Raw genomic sequence first — 24,964 nt, 5'->3', positions numbered from 1 at the left:
ATAACAATGGAATAGAATAGAGAATCCATAAATAAACCTTAACATGTATGATCAAATGATTTTTGGCAAGAGTGCAGAAATATTCATTGGAGAAATGACAATTTTGTTGACAAATGATGCTGGGAAAACTGGATATCAACATGCAAAATATTGAAATTGGACATTTACTTAACACCATATACAAAAATTGTATATGGTGTTAGGTAAATGTATATGTTGATGTACACTAGTTCATAACTCAGAATGGGACCATGACCTAAATTGAAAGCTTAACACTATAAAAATCTTAGAAGAAAACATAGTACAAAAGCTTCACAACATTGGATTTGGCGATGTTGTTTTGTGTATGACACCAAAATCACAGATGAACAAAAGGAAAAATAGACAAATTAGGCTTCATGAAAAAATTTTAAAATATACACCAAAAGACACTGTCAACCGAGTAAAAGGTAGCCCACAGAATTGGAGAAAATATTTGAAAATCATGTGTCTGATAAGGGATATCCGGAATGTTTAAAGAACTCCTAAGACTCAAGCACAAAAACACGAAACAACCAGATTCAGAAATGGGCAAAGGACTTGAGTAGACACTTTTCTAAGATATACAAATTGTCAATAAGCATGAAAAGATGCACAAAATCACTAAACACTAAGGACGTGGACATGCAAGTCAAAACCACAATGCGATATCATGTCACATGCATTAAGATGGTTTCTGTGCAAAGCAAAACAAAACAAGCAAGCAAACAAACTCAGAAAATAATGAGAGTTGGCAAAGATGTGGAGAAATTGGAATCCTTGTGCACTACTGGTGGGAATGTGAAATTGTACAGTCACTGTGGAAAACAGTATGGAGGTTCCTTTAAAAATTAAACATAGAATTACCATATGATCCAGAAATTCCACTTCTGGGTATATCACCAAAAGAATTGCAAGCAGAGTCTTGAAAAGATATTTGTACATCTGTGTTCATAGCAGTATTATTCACAATTGCTAAAACATGGAAACATTTCAAGTTCCCACCAATGAATGCTATGTACATGCAATGAAGTATTATTTATCTAAAAAGGAAGGAGAATCTGGCATTAGCTAGAACTTGAATGAATCTTGAAGTCATTATGCTAAGTAAAATAAACCAGTCACAAAAAGACCAATACTGTATGATCCCCCTTTTTGAGTAGTGGAAATCATAGAGACAGAAAGTAGAATGGTGATTTCCAGGGACTGAAGGAAGAGGGATTAGTGAGTTACTGCTTAATGGATATAGAATTTCAGTTTTGCAAGATGAAAAAAAGGGTTTTGGAGATGGATAGTGGTAACGATTGCACAGTGATATAAATGTACTTAATACTTCTGACTGTACACTTATAAAGATGGTAGATTTTATGAGTATTTTAGCATAATAAAAAATTGAAAAAAGAACATAATTACTTTTTAAGTAAAAACACACATGAATTAATCTTTGATATGATGACATGGGGTCTAGTGTAAGAGTAGGAGGACTCGGTCAAGCTTCCTCCATTATCATGGTCCTTTCGACCCTTTAGAGGTTACCACTCCATCCTTGCTGAGCCTCAGAGGTGGGTCTGCCTGCACCAGTCAAGCTGGGACTAACTCCACTGTTAGCCAGACGCTCCCTTGGTTTCTGACCAGATTCTGATAGCTGACACTGATAAAGCTGAGAGAAGCACCCTACAGAACAGACATGGAGGCATCTGCTCCTGATTTGGCCATGTTCAGGTCTCAGTTACTTCCCATAATGAGACATTGCAGGGGCTTTCAGGAGTCACCCCTTCAACTCCTGCGTCTGTGTTCAGGACACCAGCCAGCACTGAGCGGGTTGTATGCGGAAGGGGTTAGAGATCAGGTTGTAGCATCTTCTGGAGCAGCTGCTTCAACTCTCGTTGACAAATTGTACTTAAAATCTGTCCCCCATCAGAATTCTGACCCCACCATTCTCTTAATCGTCTGACGTTAGTCCCGTTAACTAAGTTCCCTGAGGCTCAATTTTCTCTAATGTAACAAGAGCCGTTACTGTGAGAATTAAATAAGTATAAATGCCTAATAAAATTCCTTTCTTATTGTGGAAGTTAATAAATGTCGTTTTTTAATATGCCACATAACTTTATTTTATTTTACTGACTAAATTTTAGTTGTCATTTTCTCCCATTTATATTTCCAAGGAATATGGTAAACACTTAAGTAGTTGTTTAATTATTCTAACAATACATTGAAAAATTGTGTTTATTATTTTGTTAATTGTTTATCAGAATACTTGATAAGGACAAAAAATAGTGCGTGTTTTCTATATTATATCTCATCTGTAAACAAATTACATACTAGTTTGTCGTATTTTTGCTTCCAGCTGTGCCCCAGAGCAAATGTTATGAGGGTGAAATGAATGTGAAGTTGGGTAGGATTTACAGATGTGGCTCTTGTCTGCTTAATGATGTCTATAATGTCATATTAGGAAGAGGGACAGGAAGGTTCATCTTTTTGAAGCAGAAACATAATTTTCAATGCAAGGTATATCATGTTTTCTAAAAGATCATGGGAGACAAAAAAGGTGAAATAAAATGCTTAAGGAGAGACATCTGTTCTCTCTTATTCTTTAACTCACTTTAAACTTGGAGAAACAAAGCAAAGTGACAGTTAACTCTTGTGTTTTGTCAGGCCTAGATCTTTATCTCTTGTATAAAAGTAAGCAAGCAAGCTACCATCTGTGCAAACAGGTGGCTTGAATGATGTGGAGTATTAAAAAAATCATATTTGGAGCAATGGCAAGGAATAGAGAATTTAAGAAAACTCAAGAATTTCTTTAGTAAGATGAGAAATGTGAACCATTGATTGTGTGAGTGTTAGAAGATAAAATGTGTAAATTAAAATGTGGAAATATTTGTCCAAAAGGCTCTTCATGATACACATATTCCCATAGTAATTCTATCATCAGTGCGCTTACGCCAAGCAGCAGATGGCGCACTATTACCCTTGTGACTCCCTCAACAGACTAACTGAGGCCATCTTGGAAACAGTAGTAGGGAAGATGCCTTATGCCACAGCATAACTAAGGTATTGCTCACCCTTGACTTATTTATGACTTAGTGGTCACTCTCCTAGCTTCATAAAGGAGGTTCTTGAAGCCTTGAGGCTGAGTGGAAAGAAAAGAATACACGGACTGGAGGGTCACCTTAAGGAACCAGTATAAGCATCAGTTATTAGTTAACAGACAGCCAGTGTTGCAGAAATTGGACTGGATTTGGAATCCTCATCCAGGAATTTAATTGCTGATTTCTCAGTGTTTTCACCTAACTTCTTGTGGCTTTATTTTTGAGAAAATGAAGGGATTAGACAAGATGACCTCCTTGGTTCCTTCCAGCTCTTCAAAATATTTTAGAGCCAATTAGATTGGCAACATTATTTTTAGGACTCCTTTTATAGAAACAATCTGTGAAAATTACTGATAAAGCAATTAGGTACTCATATCTGTATGACTAATGTTAAATATTCATAGTTTACTTATGATCTACTGTGTGTAGATCCCTGCATTAACAGAAGTGAGGATGAGAAGGTTGAAAGTAAAGGAGAAGATGAATTATAGATAGCAACCATAACGCGGAAAAAAGCCATTTTTGTTTCAAAGACGTTGAAGAATTTAGCTTTATTTCAAATAGTGGGAACAAATGCCAGGTAAATAGCACGTATATATATTTTTTCTATTCTACCAACAGTTTTGTTTTTAAAGCCAAAATAAATCTAAAAATGTATGTTTTAAACTTTTGGCATCTCTTCTTTGGTCTACATTTTTTCTAATTTATTTATCTTTTAATAAGAACTTTATTGAGATAAAATTCATATACCATAAAATGCACCCCTTTAAAGTATACAATTCAATGTTTTTTAATATATTCATAGAATTGTGCAACCATCGCCCCTATCTATTTCCAAAATATTTTCACTGCCCGCCATACTCATTAGCAGTCATTTCTCCTTTCCCTTTCCCTTTCCCCTTCTCCCCTGGCAACCACTAATCTACTTTCCATTTCTATGCATTTTCCTACTTGGACATTTCCTATACATTGAATTATATAACATGTGGCTCTTTTAGATTTGCTTTTTTCAGTTCGATTGTTTCCAAGCTTCATCCCTCTTGTAGCATGTATCATCAGCTCCTTTATTGACAAATAATGTTCTGCTGTATGAGTATATCACATTTTAAAATCTATTAGTTTATGATATTGAGTTGGTTTCCTTTATCATTGGCTTTTGATCTTAATATTATTTTATTTCTTATATTATTGAGTGAATAATTAACCCTTGGAACTTCCTTCTATTCTTCTTGCCTAGTTCTCATCAAATGTGGTGATTTTAGAATGCACAAAATGGAAAGATTTAGAAATTACTTCAATGAGACACATAAACACCAACTATATACTCAGCTCTATTCTAAGTAATGTGGTAAATAAGGAAATTTGAATATTTCCTTTTAGAAAGAGTATGTGCACTTTTTAATGATTAATGACAATATTTGATAAGGATGGAATATAGGTCGAGTGGAGAATTATTTTTTTAAATGCTAGTTAAATCATCATAATCAGCTTTGCTACCTCCATCATCACCAAAGCCAGGATCACTCATTGGGCACATATGCTGTATAAGATATTGCATTTTTTTTGCATACATTGGAGTGTTTTATATTCAAACAATTTAATTGGGACATGGCTTTTTCTTATTTCAAATTAGAAGAGTAAATTACAGATAGCTAATGTAACCAGACCCAAAATTAAATGCTTAGGAATAAGAAGAGTCAGATTTTATCCTAAATCTCTAAAACATACTCCATATATATGTGTGTCAGTGTGTGTATATATATATATATAACATAGTATTATACTATGCAATATATATTACGTTATACATACTTATATATTGTACTATATAATATATATTACACTATGTATACTTATATACATACATGTACTATAAATATACGTGTATTTTATATATTTATATAAATTATATACTTGAAAAGGAGTCATGGTGGAGGGACGGACTTTGAACTTATCCATGATGTTTAGTTTCAAGATTTGGTTGATCAGAGCTGGGGTTGCGATCAGTGGTTTGAGGAAAAGAATCACAGTAATAAAAAACATCCTTTCCACTGCAATGCTGTGGTACCACTAAATGATTTTAAATGGTATGTTTAGAGTTTATCCTTATTGGCAAGACTCATTTGTAATTTCAGTCCATTCCTTGGCAAATCTGGTCTCTCTTAACAACTCAACAGGAGAGTTGAAACTTTGATGGAGATTTGTGATTCTTCCAGGACATACATGTACATCTCCTCAGCAGTATCAGATTGATCTGTTGCCAACATGTTTTCTCCCCTCTCAGGAGAATGAATCTCTGACTACACATTCTGGCAAACCCACACATTCCTCCTGGCAAGCTTCCCCAGTGGGCCACAAAAAGTCTTATGCTTTCAGGCAAAATCATTTTTCTCTAAGGGAAGTGTGACTTGGGAATATGGCAAGGCCCCAAATAACCTGGAAAGTTTCCTCAGAATTTTAACAATTACTGAAATATATTTCCTTTTATGGACCCATTTTTCTGCTACAAAGTACCCATTACACACACACACATACATACACACACATAATCAATTGTGCTGCACTTTCCTGCATGATAAAATGCCAGTTTATGGTAAGTTTGGAGAGGCATTGTTTTTGTTGTAAATAACACCCTTCATAAATAAAATCAGTCTTCATTAATGCACATACACTGTATAATAGATCTGTTACCTATTTCACTTATCCAAACTTGACCTTTTTCTGGCATCCACAGAATGATTTCTTTTTTTAAAATCAACACATACCCAACACTCAGCAGGAGTGGACATGAGATTTAGTCCTGTGCCTGTTAGTACATCACATACCCATAACACGCAGGGCAAGAATGTTTACCTGGCCCAATCAGGACCAGAGACAGCAGCGAAACTCTGATTGAATATCCTAGAAAAAGAATCTTAATTTTTTCTGTCGGGCTTGAAAGTGAGAGGCCATGAGGTTTTAGTGGTATTTGAATCATGAAGGGAAAGCCTGTCTGAATAGAGCCATCTGAAAGAAAACTATAAGATAGTACACTTGGCCTGATGACATCTGAGCCCTTGCATCAACTGGTACCTTGAAGCCAGACATACAATAAAATACTTTTTAGACTTAAATCCATTTGGGTCAGGCCTTCCAGTACTTGAAACAGAAATAATCCTTTACTTTTCTCCCAATTCCTACCCTTATATATAAAATAGTAACAACTTATCCATGTGTTCTTATTTGATCAATCGTCTCCTAAGAGCATGAATTAGTATAATAGCTGTTTACAGTTAGAATAATTTCATCTTAAGCATATGACAGAATATGATTAAGTTCATTATACAACTTGGACTCATCAGCATTTTTCTTTAATCAACTGAGGTTTTCTAATGAACTTTAACAGTGTTTAAAAAAGAAAAAAACAAACAAAACTAAATATGCTTGAGAAGTGATTTAATCCAAACTCAAAAACCAAAATTATTGCCCAAAGTTATTGCCTCTATCCACTAAACTTAGCCATAGAACTAACTACAGTTTTCTTATATTGGTAAATATCCTATAAGTGTTTTAATATATTTTATATTTCTGTTATAATCCCCAGAGTCTGATTGTCTTTCAGTATGTGAATTTTTAAGCAGTACTTTTGTCACATTTCAATATTTTTTCTGTCTAAATCAATGCAATACTTCCATTTCATTTAACTAAGTCAATTTCCTATTCAATTAAGTCTTACCTTATGGTTCAGTTATATACTACTTGGAGTGCAGTGATCAGTTTTAATCTCTAGAGATTTAACTGAAAATGAAGAAGTTGATAAAGGTATGCCATTATGCACTTGAAAAGTCACAACATCTGTTGTTTAGATGTATGAATTAGTTGTACAACAAAAAAATTCCTCAGTGCTACTTTGTAAAACTATGTTCAGGACTAAAATATCTACATTAACTTTATTCTATTTTTTTGTTGTTGTTGTTGCGGTATGCGGGCCTCTCACTGCTATGGCCTCTCCTGTTGCCAAGCACAGGCTCTGGATGCGCAGGCTCAGCAGCCATGGCTCACGGGCCCAGCCACTCCGTGGCATGTGGGATCTTCCCGGACAAGGGCACGAACCCGTGTCCCCTGCATCGGTGGGCAGACTCTCAAACACTACACCACCAGGGAAGCCCCACTTTATTCTATTTTTAAATGTTGTCACTTTTTCTTTTATTTCCAACTATCATGTTTTAATTTATTTTTCTTTATATAATGTCAGTTTGAGCTGAAAGTGTTAGGCATTTGAAATAGCCAATGGAGAATTTTTAATGATAAGGTATAATGCCTAATTTATAATTTTAAGAGAAGAAAAAGGGATACAAAACATGATGTACTTTGAGATCTCAACTGCATGTTTATAAGGAAACACATTAAAATTTTCATAGTTATTTTCCTTGGTATGTTGGCATTATACAAATTTTCTATGTTGCACGTATATTACTTTAAAATCAGAAAAGAAACAAAAGTTACTGCCTTTGATAATATACCTCTTTTTCTTTTGTTATCTTGAATGTTCTAATATTAAACATGACGAGAAAAATATTTTCATAGGATGAGAATCTGCCTAAGATAAACTGGCACTAGATAGGGAAAGGTAACAGATTCATCTGTCCATTCAACTGGAAGACCAATATCAAGACATTGCATCTTGATAAGAAGGAATAGCCTTATCAAATATATTGCAGAGTAAACAAGTTTGTCAGTGGAACAATGTCAGTTGTTAATGGAAATTGACTAAAGTGTATGGACTGGCCAGAAAGGATCCAAGTAGCTAAATCTGCACAGATATAAGTATTATAGATATATAATTATATATATATATGTATATATATATAAAATACTATTTATATATTATAGATAGATATCTAAATAGTGGATTTCAGAACTTTAAATGGCAGTCAGTGTTGCAAGATTAAAGCACAAATTGGATGTGTAGAGTTAATGTTAATTTTGAGTCTCTAATTTACAAGTTTGGTGCAAGATTATTTGATTTATGATTAAGTTAATGAAATGTCACTCTGCAATTTGAGACCGTGTTATTAATGATGTAGAAATCAATATTAAAATTAAATCCTTGAGAGAAAAAGGGGAAGTGTTTAGAATTGAGGAAGGATAACTTGTAAATGAGTAACTGTGAATGATCTGAGATTTTACTCTCCTTGTCAATATATATATACATATTACAGTGATTGGTGACTAAACTAACATTTCTAAATATGGTAAGTAAAAAATGTGATCTTTGAATGAAGCAAACAACCAACACAGAAGTCAGCAGATTTTTTTTAAAGGATCGGAGAGTAAACGTTTTAGGTTTTATGAGCTATATACTCTGTGCTGCAGCTACTAAAATCTGCCATTGTAGTGCAAAAGCAGCTACAATATGTAAATGAATAAACATGACTGTGGGCCAAATTTGGTGCACCTAAACTTAGGTTTGTAAGAAAAATTATTTTGCCACGTGTTAAAATAGTAAGGAAGACCTCATTCAAGACTATTACAATAGAGGGTAGACTATTGCAATAGAGGGAAGACAACTAAACTCAACTCTAAATACAGCAAAGATACCTAGGGATTTATAGCCAAGAAGCAGAGTGTGAAGCAGAGTACATGTAAAATTTCTAAGAGGACATATCAAGGGTAGTCACTAAGCTGACTTAGCAGGATTCTTGCTAGCAGTGAACAGTCAAGGTCTAGTGAAGAAGAGGGGTCAGAGGTGCCCAACTAAATTTTGGTCAAGAAGGGAGTCTTTGTCAATAGTGCTAAATGCATTTCTAAATAAAGTTATACATGGAAAAATAAAATATAATTGATAAATGTAGTGAAAAGACTTAATCTTGTACCACAGAAAAATATTTGTTGAGGTCTTTCAATGGGATAGGTGCCATATTGTGTACTATAGAAGTTATAAACTGAATACTAGTTCCCCCAAATTACCACCAAGATAACCTGTTAAACATGATGAAGCACAGCTGAATTTGTTGCTTACTTTCTTAAAGAAGATCACTTTCTTCCCCAAGAGTAAGCAGCATATTACCCAAAGGGAATGGTGAAAGAGGGATGTTTATGAGGTTTGGGGGGGGATCTGGTTTGACAGGTTTTTCAAGAAGTAGTATTGATTAGGATTGGTTGAAATTTGAGTTGTAAAAGTTGAGGATTGATGAATTTAGGGAGGGGAGGGTTCGGGAGAGACTCTTGAATATTAAACAGTCATTTGGTTGAGTTATGTATTGTTCTGAGAAAGAGATGTTTACTTCAGTGAGCATTAGTTGAGTAGTCTATTCTTCAAATAAATGGGTTTTCAGAAAGTTCCTGAAAAAAAAAAAGGGACGACGTTATTTGCAACCTCATCTTACGAGCAAGAATCTTCTGAAATATTAAAGCCGTATTAATACAGACACTTGAATAGTAAATTCATGTTAATGTAGATTGTGGGATGTGTGGGTGTGGATAGTTTCAGTTCTGAAAGGAACAAGAAATAGGGCCTTCTAGAATTTCTAAAGTAATTGAAAAGCCAAAACAAACACATGAAAACTAAATAAAAATAGACAGTAAAATTATTTGAAACAAATTATATGATTAAATATTAACTGACTGGTCAAAGAGCCCAGAAAAGAGAGACACTGAGTGAGGACTTTAGAAGTGTCAGGAATCTAACAATGCTTTGGGAAAGATGGAAATTCTGGACAGGACCTGGCCATTGGTTACTGGACATCATAAGGAAAATAGAGTGGGAGTGAAGTATGAGTTGTGTGGACAACTGTAAACAACAGATGATCAGAACTTTTTATAGGGTATCAGGAGATAATAAGTAGGGAAATACGTTTTGAAGCCATGAAGTGAGTAACCTGAGTGTTATGATTGTTTTCAGAGCAAATGAGAGCATTCAGAGTGTTGTTTAGGATGTGTTAGACTATGTGATGGGAATAAACTAGAGGCATAGAGAACACTGAAAAAACTAAAACAATCTTCCAAGTGAGAGGCTTTATAGCCTCTATATAGGAGATCCCTATATATGTATGTGTATATATATATATATATATATATATATATATATATATATATATCCATCTATATAGGAGATGAGATAGGAAGATGTAATGAACTTAAGCATATATATATATATATATATATATATATATATATATATAACTTTGAGGGAGGGTGTAGCCAAAAATATAATGAGTTTAATTTTAGTCTACTGAGTTTTATGTATCTGCAAGTCATGTATGTCATCTAGCATAGAACTGGAAATATAAAACCAGCATACGGGAGAGGTCAGGGCTTAAAAGTTTAAGAATCAATATAGGTTCATTCTCTAAGTCTGTGAGTTTGTTCTGTTTTGCAAGTAAGTTCATTTGTATCATTTTTTTTTAGATTCTGCGTATAAGTGATTATCATAGGATATTTGTCTTTGTCTGACTTACTTCACTTAGTATGATCATCTCTGGGTCCATCCATATAGCTGCAAATGGCATTATTTCATTCTGTTTAATGGCTGAGTAATATTCCATTGTATATATGTACCACATCTTCTTTATCCATTCATCTGTCCGTGGACATTTGGAGAATGAACTTCTGGTTACCAGGGTGGGGGGAGAATGGGGGAGGGATAGATAGGGAGTTTGGGATTGACATGTACACACTGCTATATTTAAAATAGATAACCAACAATGACCTACTGTAAAAATAAATAAATTTTTAAAAAGTAAAGAAAAAAGAAAGAATCAATATAGGTAGATCTGAGTAGAAATGACCAGTTAGAGGATAGCAACTGGAAAAAAAAAAAGCTCAAAATTGAGCTTTGGAGTGTGTCTTTGTTTAGATAGCAATTGGATGAGTAGAATGTATAGAAATTTTTGAAGAAAGGGTTCCAGGACAAGGTAATGCTTCAAAGGCAAGAAAAGATTTCAAAATCCTTCTGCCCATTGTAATTGTCACAGACTGCAAAGTTGAGTGCGGTGGGGATTAAGCGTGCAGAAAGAGCACATTAGATTTGGTTATCACAGGTCAGTGTTGATGTTGGCAGTTTGCTAGTTCAGGAGAGTGAGGACTGCAACTGTGCTTCAGGGAAATATGGAGAATTACATGTATGGTGGACACACAGGATAAGGCTGAAACCCCTTGTACAAAAGGTATACTGAGGCTTATTGTGAAAGGACAAAAGCCTGGGAGAGAGCAAAATAACTGAATGAGGGTGATTATTAATATTATTTTTTAATATAGAGAAGAAATATACAATATGAAAAGTACAAGTAAATGGCAAGAGGTAGATATTTAAGAAATATCAGAAATCAAAGATATTTAAAAGCACGGAGCATACTGATTTGGCTACAAAACAGCTTTTTTGCCTTTCAAAAGAGAAATATCGCCTCTTTCCAGAAGTCTGGGGGAACGGAAGAGTGTACATGGAATGAGAATTTGAGGTAGACAAAAAGGACAACTAAGCCATTTCAGATGGCCTCAATTTTCTCACGTAAATATATGGAGCCTGGGGTTCCTTAAAAAGTGAGGAAAATTTCTATATAGTTGTGAGCAGTGTTTTAGGAGAGATGGGTAAAGGCCTGCTGTGTTTCAACTATGATTAGCTCATAGTCTAGATTTACCACTGATATCTTTAAATAATGATTAAATCTTAACTTGATATTTAACAAATCCTTCCCAAATTTATTTGAACATTTTCAGTGATTATCATTTCATTATTTTGTTTTACTGTTTTTTTCTAATATTTTCAGTTTGAGTGTGAATTTTAAAAAATGGATGCTATAGAATTTTTATTTTAGATATGTTAAAAATAGGTTTTTCAGGCAAAAATCATATTTGTATTAAAATGTTTCAAACAACCAATTTGCCAAGATTTTTTCCACTTTATGAATATTCTCTCCATGGATAGATGATAGATGATAGATAGATTTAATTTTGAAACATTAAAAGCAAATGTCTAAATTAATGCATCATTACATTACCAATAATACCATTAAAAAAATAAGGTGACTTTATATTGATATTCATGGGAGGTGAATTTTGTCAGCTGTCAACACCCAGAATAACCTGTTATGCAAAGCTGAGTTTATTACCTATTGCAGTCAGGGAGGACAACATTTTGATGGCCTTTGTACGTCCAGAAGGAGAGGTTGGTGGGGTGGGTTGGGGGTTGTGTATAGGGCTGGAAATCTAGATGTGAACTGTTAAGACAGGTATTTCAGTGTGAGGGTCTGATCAAAGATGGATGCACTTCATGATGTAATGGCCTAGGAGGGGTGCACATGGAGAGGCAAGCATCTTGAGGTGACCCTTAAGTTAACAGTTGTTTGATAATTTAGAAATCTGCTCAGTTTTAGGAGCTTATGGTTCAGATAAATTACTTTTCAGCAAGTTTATGAAAAAAAATTAAGTTTTGTACTGATTTACTGTCTCGTCTTCATGGGCAAGAACTAAAAGTAAAATCTTAGGTATGTAGGTCTTGACAGTTGGGGTGGATGCAGAGGCCTCCGTTCTCAATTTCAACAGCAAACTGGAATGTGAAGTCCATTAGTACCTGCTTTGAGTGGACTAGGTATAAAATAAAAGTTTGCCTTTATTGGAAAGAACTTAAACTAGGATATAGTACTGTTTTTCCTTTTGCTAGACAAATTATGGAAAAAGGAATTGGACAGAAATGTCAAGAGTTTGGATGGTGGGGGCAGACACTAAAAGTATCATTATATTCTTACAGCTCAGGATGGAGGGGCATGACATTGATTCTATCTTGTCACATCTTTTCATTAAAAAAAAAAAAGACTGACTGAATATGGGTTCAGGATAATTGACTCTTAATGTTCAATGAGCTGAAAAGGAAGAAAGATTATTTAATCAAAGTACTGTATAGACATGCATAATACAGTGTTTTAAGAATGTTTCAAGTACACCTACCTTAATCTTCTTGTGTTAATGCACTTTACTCATTGATCTTATTCACTCATATTTCATTACCTAATATTAAACAAAATATGAGGTGACAGTTTTGAAATATATTTCCAGAAAGTAATTTATTAATGCAATATTAGGAGTTGCAAAACTGGGAGATTCCACTAGCGATTATAAATCAAACAGTAAAGTGGGATAAATATGACACACAGAAAACCAGATTTTAAAGACCAGAAAAAATTAAAGATAATTAATAAAGGCAGATATTAGATGCTTTTAAAATAATTCATGCAGAAATCTGTATTAAATATTAACCTGGAGAGTTACAGCTGAATTAAAACAAAAAAAGGTTTCTCCCACTAATGCAACATTGAAAGTCTAATAGTAAAATTTGCAGGAGTACAGATCCAAAGGGATTTATAAATCTCAAATCTCTATAGAGGTTTTTCAAGTCTAAATAATTATCCAATGAAATTTACTTTATAAATATTAAATGTAAAGAGATGAAAGGGAAAAACCTACAACCAAGATTACTCTACTGAGCAAGGATCTTATTCAGATTCGACAGAGAAATGAAAACCTTTACAGACAACCAAAAGCTAAGAGAATTCAGCACCAGCAAACCAGATTTACAACAAATGCTAAAGGAACTTCTCTACACAGGAAACACAAGAGAAGGAAAAGACCTACAATAACAAACCCTAAACAATTAAGAAAATGGTAACAGGAGCATACATATTGATAATTACCTTAAATGTAAATGGATTAAATGCTACAACCAAAAGACATAGACTGGCTGAATGGATACAAAAACAAGACCCATATATATGCTGTTGACAAGAGACCCACTTCAGACCTAGGAACACATACAGACTGAAAGTGAAGGGGTGGAAAAGGATGTTCCATGCAAATGGAAGTCAGAAGAAAACTGGAGTAGCAATTCTCATATCAGACAAAATAGACTCTAAAATAAAGACTATTACAAGCGACAAAGAAGAACACTACAAAATGATAAAGGGATCAATCCAAGAAGAAGATATAACAATTGTATATATTTATGCACCCAAAATAGGAGCACATCAATACATAAGGCAAGTGCTAACAGCATTTAGGGGAAATTGACAGTAGCACAATCATTGTAGGGGACTTTAACACCCCACTTTCACCAATGGACAGATCATCCAAAATGAAAATAAATAAGGAAACACAAGCTTTAAATGATACATTAAACAAGATGGTCTGAATTGATATTTATAGGACATTCCATCCAAAAACAACAGATTGCACTTTCTTCTCAAGTGCTCATGGAACATTCTGCAGGATAGATCATATCTTGGGTCACAAATCAAGACTTGGTAAATTTAAGAAAATTGAAATTGTATCAAGTATTTTTTCAAACTACAACACTATGAGACTATATATCAATTATAGCAAAAATCTGTAAAAATTACAAACACATGGAGGGTAAACAATACATTACTAAATAAGCAAGAGATCACTGAAGAAATCAAAGAGGAAATCAAAAAATACCTAGAAAGAAATGACAATGAAAACACGATGACCCCAAACCTATGGGATATAGCAAAAGCAGTTCTAAGAGGGCAGTTTATAGCAATACAATCCTACCTCAAGAAAAAAAAAATCTCAAATAAACAACCTAACCTTACACCTAAAGCAATTAGAGAAAGAAGAACAAAAGAACCCAAAAGTTAGCAGACAGAAAGAAATCATAAAGATCAGATCAGAAATAAATGAAAAACAAATGAAGGAAACAATAGCAAAGATCAATAAAATGAAAAGCTGGTTCTTTGAGAAGGTAAACAAAATTGATGAACCATTAGCCAGACTCATCAAGAAAAAAAGGGAGAAGACTCAAATCAACAGAACTAGAAATGAAAAAGGAGAAGTAACAACTACAAGGGATTATGAGAGATTAACACAAACAACTCTGTGCCAATCAAATGGACAACCTGGAAGACATGGACAACTTCTTAGAAGAGCACAACCTACCAGCACTGAACCAGGAAGAAATAGAAAATATGAATAGACCAATCACAAGCACTGAAATTGAAACTGTGATTAAAACTCTTCCAACAAACAAAAGCCCAGGACCAGATGGCTTCACAGGCGAATTCTATCAAACATTTAGAGAAGCGCTAACACCTATCCTTCTCAAACTCTTCCAAAATACAGCAGAGAGCAGAACACTCCCAAAGTCATTCTACGAGGCGACCATCACCCTGATACCAAAACCAGACAAGGATGTCACAAAGAAAGAAAACTACAGGCCAATATCACTGATGAACATAGATGCAAAAATCCTCAACAAAATATTAGCAAACAGAATCCAACAGCTCATTAATAGTATCATGCACCATGATCAAGTGGGGTTTATCCCAGGAATGCAAGGATTCTTCAGTATATGCAAATCAATCAATGTGATAAGCCATATTAACAAACTGAAGGAGAAAAACCATATGAGAATCTCAATAGATGCAGAAAAAGCTTTTGACAAAATTCAACATCCATTTATAATAAAAACCCTCCAGAAAGTAGGCATAGAGGGAACTTAACATGATAAAGGCCATATATGACAAACCCACAGAACCATAATTCAAAAAGAGTCATGTACCACAATGTTCATTGCAGCTCTATTTACAATAGCCAGGAAATGGAAGCAACCTAAGTGTCCATCGACATATGAATGGATAAAGATGATGTGGCACATATATACAATGGAATATTACTCAGCCATAAAAAGAAACGAAACTGAGTTATTTGTAGTGAGGTGGATGGACCTAGAGTCTGTCATACAGAGTGAAGTAAGTCAGAAAGAGAAAAACAAATACCATATGCTAACATATATATATGGAATATATATGTTAAAAAAAATGTTCATGAAGAACCTAGGGCCAGGACAGGAATAAAGATGCTGACCTACTAGAGGATGAACTTGAGGACACAGGGAGGGGGAAGTGTAAGTTGGGACAAAGTGAGACAGTGGCATGTACATATATACACTATCAAATATAAAACCAATAGCTAGTGGGAAGCAGCCGCATAGCACAGGGAGATCAGCTCGGTGCTTTGTGACCACCTAGAGTGGTGGGATAGGGAGGGTGGGAAGGAGGGAGACACAAGAGGGAAGAGATATGGGGACATATGTATACATATAGCTGATTCACTTTGTTATAAAGTAGAAACTAACACACCATTGTAAAGCAGTAATACTCCAGTAAAGATGTTAAAAAAAAAAAAGTATTTTACTGGAACTATTTTCTATGTTGAAAAATATTCAACAACAGGTGAGTGATAAAGGAATGATGTCATATTCATGAATAGAACACTGTGCAACTGTTAAAAGAATGAGGTAGACACGTGTACTGACATGAAACTCTCTTTAAGATTATTAAATTTAAAAAGAAGTGCATCATCAAAAAACAGACATCAGTGGAACAGAATAGAGAGCCCAGAAATAAATCCACATACTTATGGTCTATTAATCTATGACAAAGTAGGCAAGAATATACAATGGAAAAAAGACAATGTCTTCAATAAGTTGTGCTGGGAAAACCAGACAGCTATATGTAAAATTGTGAATTTAGAACATTTTCCCACACTATATACAAAATTGTAACTCAAAGTGGATTAAAGACCTAAACATAAAACATGACACCATAAAACTCCTAGGAAAGTACATAGGCAGAACACCCTTTGACATAAATCACAGCAATATTTTTTGGATCTGTCTCCTAAAGCAAAGAAAACAAAAGCAAAAATAAACAAATGGGACCTAATTAAACCTAGAAGCTTTAACACAGCATAGGAAACCATCGACAAAACAAAATGCCAACCTACTGAATGGGAGAAAACTTTTGTGAATGATATGACTGATAGGAGTTAAAGAACTCATACAACTCAATATTAAAAAAAGAAACGACCCAATTAAAAAATAGGCAGAAGACCTGAATAGACATTTTTCTAAAGAAGACATACAGATGGCCAACAGGCACATGAAAAGATGCTCAACATCATTAATCATCAGAGAAATGCAAATTAAAACCACAGTGATATATCACCTCACACCTGTCAGAACAGCTATCATCAAAAAGTCAACAAGTAACAAATGCTGGTGAGGACATGGAGAAAAGGGAACACTTGTACACTCTTGGTGGGAATGTAAATTGGTGCAGCCACTGTGGAAAACAATATGGAAGTTTCTCAGAAAAACTGAAAATAGAACTGCCATATGATTCAGCAATTCCACTCCTCGGTATATATTGGAATAAACCAAAAACACCAATTTGAAAAGATATATGTACCCCAGTGTTCATAGGAACATTATTTACAATTGCCAAGATATGGAAGCAACCTAAGTGTGCATCAACAGATGAAGGAATAAAGAAGATGTGGTATATACACGGATATACAGTATGTGGATATACAATGGAATACTACTTAGCCGTGAAAAAAGAATGAAGTTTTGCCATTTGCAGCAACGTGGATGGACCTGGAGAGCATTATGCTAAGTGAAATAAGTCAGACAGAGAAAGAAAAATACTGTATGATACCACTTATATGTGGAATCTAAAAAATACAACAAACTAGTGAATATAACAAAAAAGAAACAGACTCACAAATATAGAGTACAAACCAGGAGTTACCAGTGAGGAGAGGGAAGGAAGGAGGGGCAAGATAAGGGTAGGGGATTAAGAGGTGCAAACTACTATCTGTAAAATAAGCTACAAGAATATATTGTACAATACAGGGAATATAGCCGATATTTTCTAGTAATTATGAAGGGAATATAACCTTTAAAATTGTAATCACTATGTTGTATACCTGAAGCTTATATAATATTGTGCATTATCTATACCTCAATTAAAAAAAAAAACATTAAAAAAAGTACATCATAAAAAAAATGATGTGGCACACATATACAATGGAATATTACTCAGCCATAAAAAGAAGTGAAATTGCGTTATTTGTATTGAGATGGATGGACCTAGAGTCTGTCATACAGAGTGAAGTAAGTCAGAAAGAGAAAAACAAATACTGTATGCTAACACATGTATATGGAATCAAAAAAAAAAAAAAGATTCTGAAGAACCTAGGGGAAGGACAGGAATAAAGACACAGACGTAGAGAACGGACTTGAGGACACGGGGTGGGGAAAAGGTAAGCTGGGACGAAGTGAGAGAGTGGCATGGACATATATACACTACCAAATGTAAAATAGATAGCTAGTGGGAAGCAGCCACATGACACAGGGAGATCAGCTTGGTTCTTTGTGGTCACCTAGAGGGGTGGGATAGGGAGGGTGGGAGGGAGACGCCAGAGGAAGGAGATATGGGACATATGTATATGTATAACTGATTCACTTTGCTATAAAGCAGAAACTAACACACCATTGTAAAGCAATTATACTCCAATAAAGATGTTAAAAAAATTAAATATAGTCTTTATCTTCTCAAACAAACTCCACTTCCTTCTGTTTTGATTCTAAGGGAAATAAAAATTAATTTTCCTTCATCTATCCCAATATAATCCATCATCGGCTGTGGGTTTCCTTACTATTGAGAGACAGTACGGCCATATGTTACTTTATCTCTTCTGTTGAAGAAGAATCACTATTCATGCTCTCTGGGCTCCTGTTTCTCCCTAAGTCCTTAGATCCTCATCCCTATTTAGAATTCTGCAGTGTGCTGGTCCCCTGGGAAAAGAACCAGTCACTGATTGGCTTTTTGCTATATTTATTACCATGGTACAGTAAAGGGGAAAACCCTCTTTCTCTTAATTTATTGTGAAAATATTTTAAGGATGTTTGTTAAGACACGTTATTTAGGCTAATCTATGATGGCAGTGTCTATCCATACCAAGAGGTGGTCCAGAATTGAGAAAATGAAGAAACATAACAGAGGTGTCAGTTGAGGTTGGACCATAGATTAAAGCAAGCGTTGATTTTGAGCAGGAAGACAGGAGACCAGAGTCCGCTGGCAAGGCTGAATTGAGTAACACTGATGACCAGTATTGCTCTTGAGCCTGTGATCATATATTTGGGATAGAAAGGAAAGGGAAGAGAGGTAAAGAATAGAAAGCAAAATAAATATTTATTATGTGCGTAACCCTGTTACTTGTCTTACATCACTAGAAAGGTCAGCAGGTAAAGTTAATGATAAAAAGAACCCAATTTATCTATAGGTGATGAAAGAAATTCAGTAGGTGATCCAAGACCTTATTTTTAAGTTCACATAGGACCGTCTTTCAGTACACCTAAGTACAACTCAGATAGTAACTTGAAATCTTTGTCTCTTTTCCTCCTTTCTTAAAACACTATTTGTCTTTCCTTGTGGCCCATGTCTTTCCAACATGTCACTGTCCCCATGTGACTAAGGTCAAGAAGAACCATTGGCCTTCTGTGCCATCCCTGACTCTAGTAGGAGAGTCATATTGGACTCTCAGTCTTCTGAATGAAACACGGAAGAAAGACAAACTTCATTTTTGCTAGTATTGATGGCTTCTCATCATAACTTCTGGGTATTACTATTTATAATATTGAAATAACTAGAGAACTAGTCAGAAAACCTTGCTGTGCCAAACTGACAGACATTTCCACATAATTTTCACAACCCACCATGCAGTATTTGTTTACCACCATTATGCAAATGAAGACAGGTTCTGAGAATTGTAAATTATATAACTTCATTTACTGTGAATAGTAGGTCCAACCCCTCTCAATATTTCTTCCAAGAATGGGCAGGCAGTTGGGGGGTGCAATACCATGGAGAAGTTTAGAATTGGGTAAAACTGAAAAGGACATTATCAAAAAAAAGAAAGAAAGAAAGCCCTCAAGACTGCTTTTATTTGGGTATCTTCCCTTTTATCTAATCACATAAATGTATGTATAATATATCTATTATTTATTTAGCTTTTATGTAGATACAGATATCTTTCTTTTTTTAACTTCTGAATATCCTTTCTGGCAGTTTGTCTCAGGTTGGTATTTGCAGTCTATGGTATTCTTTTTTTTTTTTTTAAGATGTTGGGGGTAGGAGTTTATTTATTAATTTATTTATTTTTGCTGTGTTGCATCTTCGTTTCTGTGCGAGGGCTTTCTTTAGTTGTGGCAAGCGGAGGCCACTCTTCATTGCGGTGCGTGGGCCTCTCACTATCGCGGCCTCTCTTGTTGCGGAGCACAGGCTCCAGACGCGCAGGCTCAGTAGTTGTGGCTCACGGGCCTAGTTGCTCTGCGGCATGTGGGATCCTCCCAGACCAGGGCTCGAACCCATGTCCCCTGCATTAGCAGGCAGACTCTCAACCACTGCACCACCAGGGAAGCCCCAATGGTATTCTTAATATGAGTTAATTTCCTGATAAATGTGGCTGAAGTTAACTCAAACATATTTAAAATCAACAGCTGTCCAGACGAAATGCAATTATTTACACTGAAAACATCATTGTCTTTAAAGTTGAAAAAGTGGATACAGTGGACACATACAGTCTCAGAGATTTTGACCAGTGGTCACACAATCCAGGCAAAATACCAGAGGCACAGTTCCAAACCCAAGGGAGAAAGAGGTTGAATGGCAATTGAGCAGTGGTACGACTGGGTTTGTGAAAAAGTCCGCATGAAGATGTTTCATATGATAGTCTCAGAATTGTGTCCAGTTATGTTTAACTGGCAGCCTCGTTGAAAGTTTACCTAGATCACTAATTAGTAACAGCTTCGGAAATGGGAGGCATTTCTCTTTGTCCCTTCTTTCTCATCTTAGAATGGGCAGCAGTTGCCCATGTTTTAATTACTTTTCATTTGTTCAACCAAGAATCTGAGTGACCCTGTCACTAACACTGTTTTCATTGCACAGTAGACCATGTGCTGGGTGGGCTACCTGAAGAGGATTCATGAGGGCCAAGTACAGAAATCTGCTCAGGTTATTAAAGGCTAACAGTGATTGTTCTAATGTGTCTGTTTATTATGCACATTATCTCCTCTACACTCATTATATTACCTAGTCAATGTGTTTGTCAATTGTTAATATCTTTTTGTTGCAGATACAGATGTGGTGTATAAAAGCGAGAATGGACATGTCATTAAACTGAATATAGAAACAAATACTACCACATTATTATTGGAAAACACAACTTTTGTAAGTAATGAATAATTAATTATTTAATCATTTCAGTATTGTTTAGAATGCTCTCTTGGTATACATAATGGTCATTTTTTTTCAGCTTCAGCTCTTGCAAAGCTTTTCAGGTGAAAAGTTAAGGCTGGGATATTATTAGAATCAGTAGATCTATTGATAGAAAATTCCCATGTGACCATCCACTCTGTTTTCTCCCCAATTATCCTTTTTAGTAAATGAATAAGTGTTTCTAAGAATAATATTTTTTTAGAATGAATATTTATTCCAATATTTTCTATGTAAGTTTAGCCATACAAATGCCAAAATTTAAAAAAAAAGGTTAATCTAACCCAAGTCATCATAACTTTTTCTCCCCCTTTACTTTTCATTCTTCCTGACTTCTTTCTAATTGTGGTTTTTGAAATCAAGTAGAAGGCAGGCTTTCTAAAACTGGCCTTTAGTTGGAGTTGATATGCTTTACTTTTATAATTAAGCATTCTATCAGTATCATTTCTCTTCTCCAGAATCATTGTTTGGCCTAACAGTGATCCAAATAACTGAATGTATTTATTTTGCTCTCATAAATGTATATGAACTTTGGGGTACATTCAGTCTTCTTAAGGTTAGATTTAGCTATGATTACCTATTGAGTAAGTGATAATGAATTAACTGTTTCAGATGTTCAAAATCTAGGATCAAACACCACTGAAAAATAGTTTAAAGTTATTTGCTCATTGTTTTATACAATCAAAGTTTCAATGTATTGCCTATTAGATGAGTTCCTATGTTATAACACATGAACTTAGGCCTCAGAAGACCTCCTATACAAATTAAAGGAATAAGCAAACCATCAGATACTTTTTGTACTTATTGCTACTTGTACATCTGGAATAAACATTTGGTCTTCATGTTTGTAATAGGGTGGCCAGGTGGAAGAGATGACGTGAAAACTTATGTTGTTAGTGTTTTTATTTAATAAGAGAAAAGTGGTTGTTGAAATCATGCAGTGATTATATATGTATATATTTCTTAGACTAAATTAAACCAACCAGCTGAGGTACTTTAGCAATTAGGCTATTAACTAACTAATAATGGCATTTCTATTTTTAAATGAATCAGTTAATTCACAGATATTAGAAGAGCAGATACTCTGAATGCAATGATTTATAGTACTTGTGGAATGCCAAGGAAATGTAAGCCATATTGCTCACTTTCTTAGAATATGGATTTCCTTGGGGAAGGTAATGCTTACCTTCCTGAAAGAGTTCAACAACAGCATAGAGCAGTATCTATTATTTCTTAATTGGTTGGTCCTCGGGGATACTAGAGAAGAGGCTAAGGAATCATCCAGAGATGCTGAAATCAATGGGAAAGAAGCTCTCCATATGAGATAGGACAGGAGGTAGAAAGCAGGAATCAGTAATTATGACAGCTAATGATTGGCTGATTAAAGTCAATGCAAATTAATTTCAATAAAACTAGTTTGGAGAGCAAAAGTAAATGAATTTTTGTATTTGTTTCCTTTATTATAAAGTAACATTTTTGATGGGGGGTATAGACCTTTTTAGTGGTCAAGTATTTAAGTTAAGGATAGACACGTAGTACGTGAATATCTGGTTATGTGACTGTTCCACACTGATCATACCCTTACACAGGTTAATGAGGTCTTCTATTGGTCACCAATTATCTTTTTTTTTTCTTTTCAGCATTTATTCCTTGCTTTCTTAGTCTCTTTGGTACATCAGAAACGGAACAGAACAAACCTTGTTGGTTATTGTTTCATTCTGTCTTTGGTACTTCGTACTTTACACCAACCCCATCTCATTGTAGTTTTCCCCATGTGCTGATTAATGCCATTTTATCTTTATGCTTGTATGTTTAATCTTTTAAAAATCCTTTTGAGGTCTATTTTGCTCTTTTCTATGTTGGCCATGACTCTTAATTACCACCGAGTCATATTTAACAAATATTCTAATTTACTGATCTTTTAAAATTCATAGGCTCCCTGAAGACATTTATCTCACAACACAGATAATTAAGCAGTTTATAAGTCCTAGAGGCATCAGAATTCAGTGGAGGAGGGTGAGGATAAAGATTGGAATGCGACTTATGTTTCCAACTAGTTAACTCAGAACTGCAAACAAAAAATACAAATTAACACGAATCCAGATGAATTCAAAGGAACTTATTTAATCATTTTCTACTTCTAACTCCAAGATAGCATTATTAAACACACTTGTGTTTTAAAGATCATGCTAAGCTAAAGTCTGGATATGCTTTCTCTCTCAGGCCATACTCTTGGGAAAAAAATCTCTTACCAGAGCATAAAATTTTTATTTATAGCACAGTTTTTTTTCATTGAGCAATTAGCAATACTTTAATGACAATTATAATTAATTGGATTAGATCACTATAAGAAGCTTTGTAGTAAAGTGTACCAAGGCAATTGAGAAAAAAAAATTATTACTTAAAATGTGACAACAGAATAGCCTATTGTATAATAAGACATATTTTGCAAAAAAATGTGACTGCCAATTTATTTTAAAACTTAATATAACATCACATTGTCATTTCTCTGCTTACATACATTTTAAATATGAATGGTGGGCACTTTTAGCTATGTAGTCATGGTTAGCAGACACTATGAGTAATGATAATATTGGCTGTGACTGTCAAAAATAAAACAAAAGTAAATAATTTTCCTGAAATAATTGGCTTATGTCTTAAGGCATTCTTTTGGAGTGAAGATAGGTGGACTTCTAATGAAGGAGAAAATTAAAGTGTATATAACTTTTTGAAGAGGAGTTACATGAAAGGAGTGATTTAGCCCCAAAAGTGCTCTTAATCATTTTTAAGTGTTTGGAAAAGTTATCTCATAAAACCACAATTATTTCAAACAAAAGCTCATTCACAGTGTCATAATGAGGAAAATATTTCATAAGTATTAGCTGTATTCTTTCTACTGGAAATAATTTGAATATCACCAGTGGTCTTGGCAAAAAACACCAGCATTCATAAATAGTTCTATCAAATCTCTGATATTAGAAAGGAATTGGAAACATGATTCTAAGCTATATGCTTAAACATTACTAAGATTAAAAAAAAAAAAAGCTTGTGTACTAATATGGAAAGGGAAACTAAATATCTGTAAGCTTTTAAAACTATGCTATAAAAATAGCCTAAAGCAGAGAAAGGAAATTCACGGTAACATTCAAGGGAAATGTTACCTACACATGTTTTGGTCCAACTATTTATTTATACGTCTTTACAAAATAGTAGGTTTGACTAGAACCAAGGAATATTTATGGACTTCTCATGCATAGAGATAGCATAAGTTGATTTGCATACCACTGCAGTATTTTTTTTTAACATCTTTATTGGAGTATAGTTGCTTTATAATGTTGTGTTAGTTTCTGCTGTATAACAAAGTGAATCAGCTATACATATACGTACATCCCCATATCCCCTCCCTCTTGCATCTCCCTCCCACACTCCCTATCCCACCCCTCTATGTGGTCACAAAGTACAGAGCTGATCTCCCTGTGCTATGCGGCTGCTTCCCACTAGGTATCTGTTTTACATTTGGGAGTGTATATATGTCAATGCCACTCTCTAACTTCGTCCCAGCTTACCCTTCCCCCTCCATGTGTCCTCAAGTCCATTCTTACATTTGCACCTTTATTCCTGTCTTGTCCCTAGGTTCTTCAGAACCTTTTTTTTTTTTACATTCCATATATATATATGTTACCATACGGTATTTGTTTTTCTTTTTCTGACTTATTTCACTCTGTATGACAGACTCTAGGTCCATCC

The 24,964-nt window shown here is 34.6% G+C and overlaps 1 protein-coding gene across 5 annotated transcripts in view; it reads left to right on the top strand.

The window, feature by feature from the left end:
* Window positions 1-24,964, top strand: part of DPP10 (dipeptidyl peptidase like 10) — a gene marked incomplete at both ends in the record, with an annotated part of 1,314,496 nt that overhangs the window by 968,819 nt on the left and 320,713 nt on the right. For all 5 annotated transcript variants that reach the window (XM_082631553.1, XM_082631552.1, XM_082631551.1 and 2 more), the window contains one exon: window positions 21,078-21,172. In XM_082631553.1, coding sequence (XP_082487679.1) covers window positions 21,078-21,172 — 95 coding nt within the window. The remainder of the gene's footprint in view (window positions 1-21,077; window positions 21,173-24,964) is intronic.

This window comes from Mesoplodon mirus, assembly GCF_964341445.2.
Source record: "Mesoplodon mirus genome assembly, chromosome: 8".
NCBI lineage: Eukaryota > Metazoa > Chordata > Mammalia > Artiodactyla > Ziphiidae > Mesoplodon > Mesoplodon mirus.
This window is presented reverse-complemented; position numbering and strand designations above follow the sequence as displayed.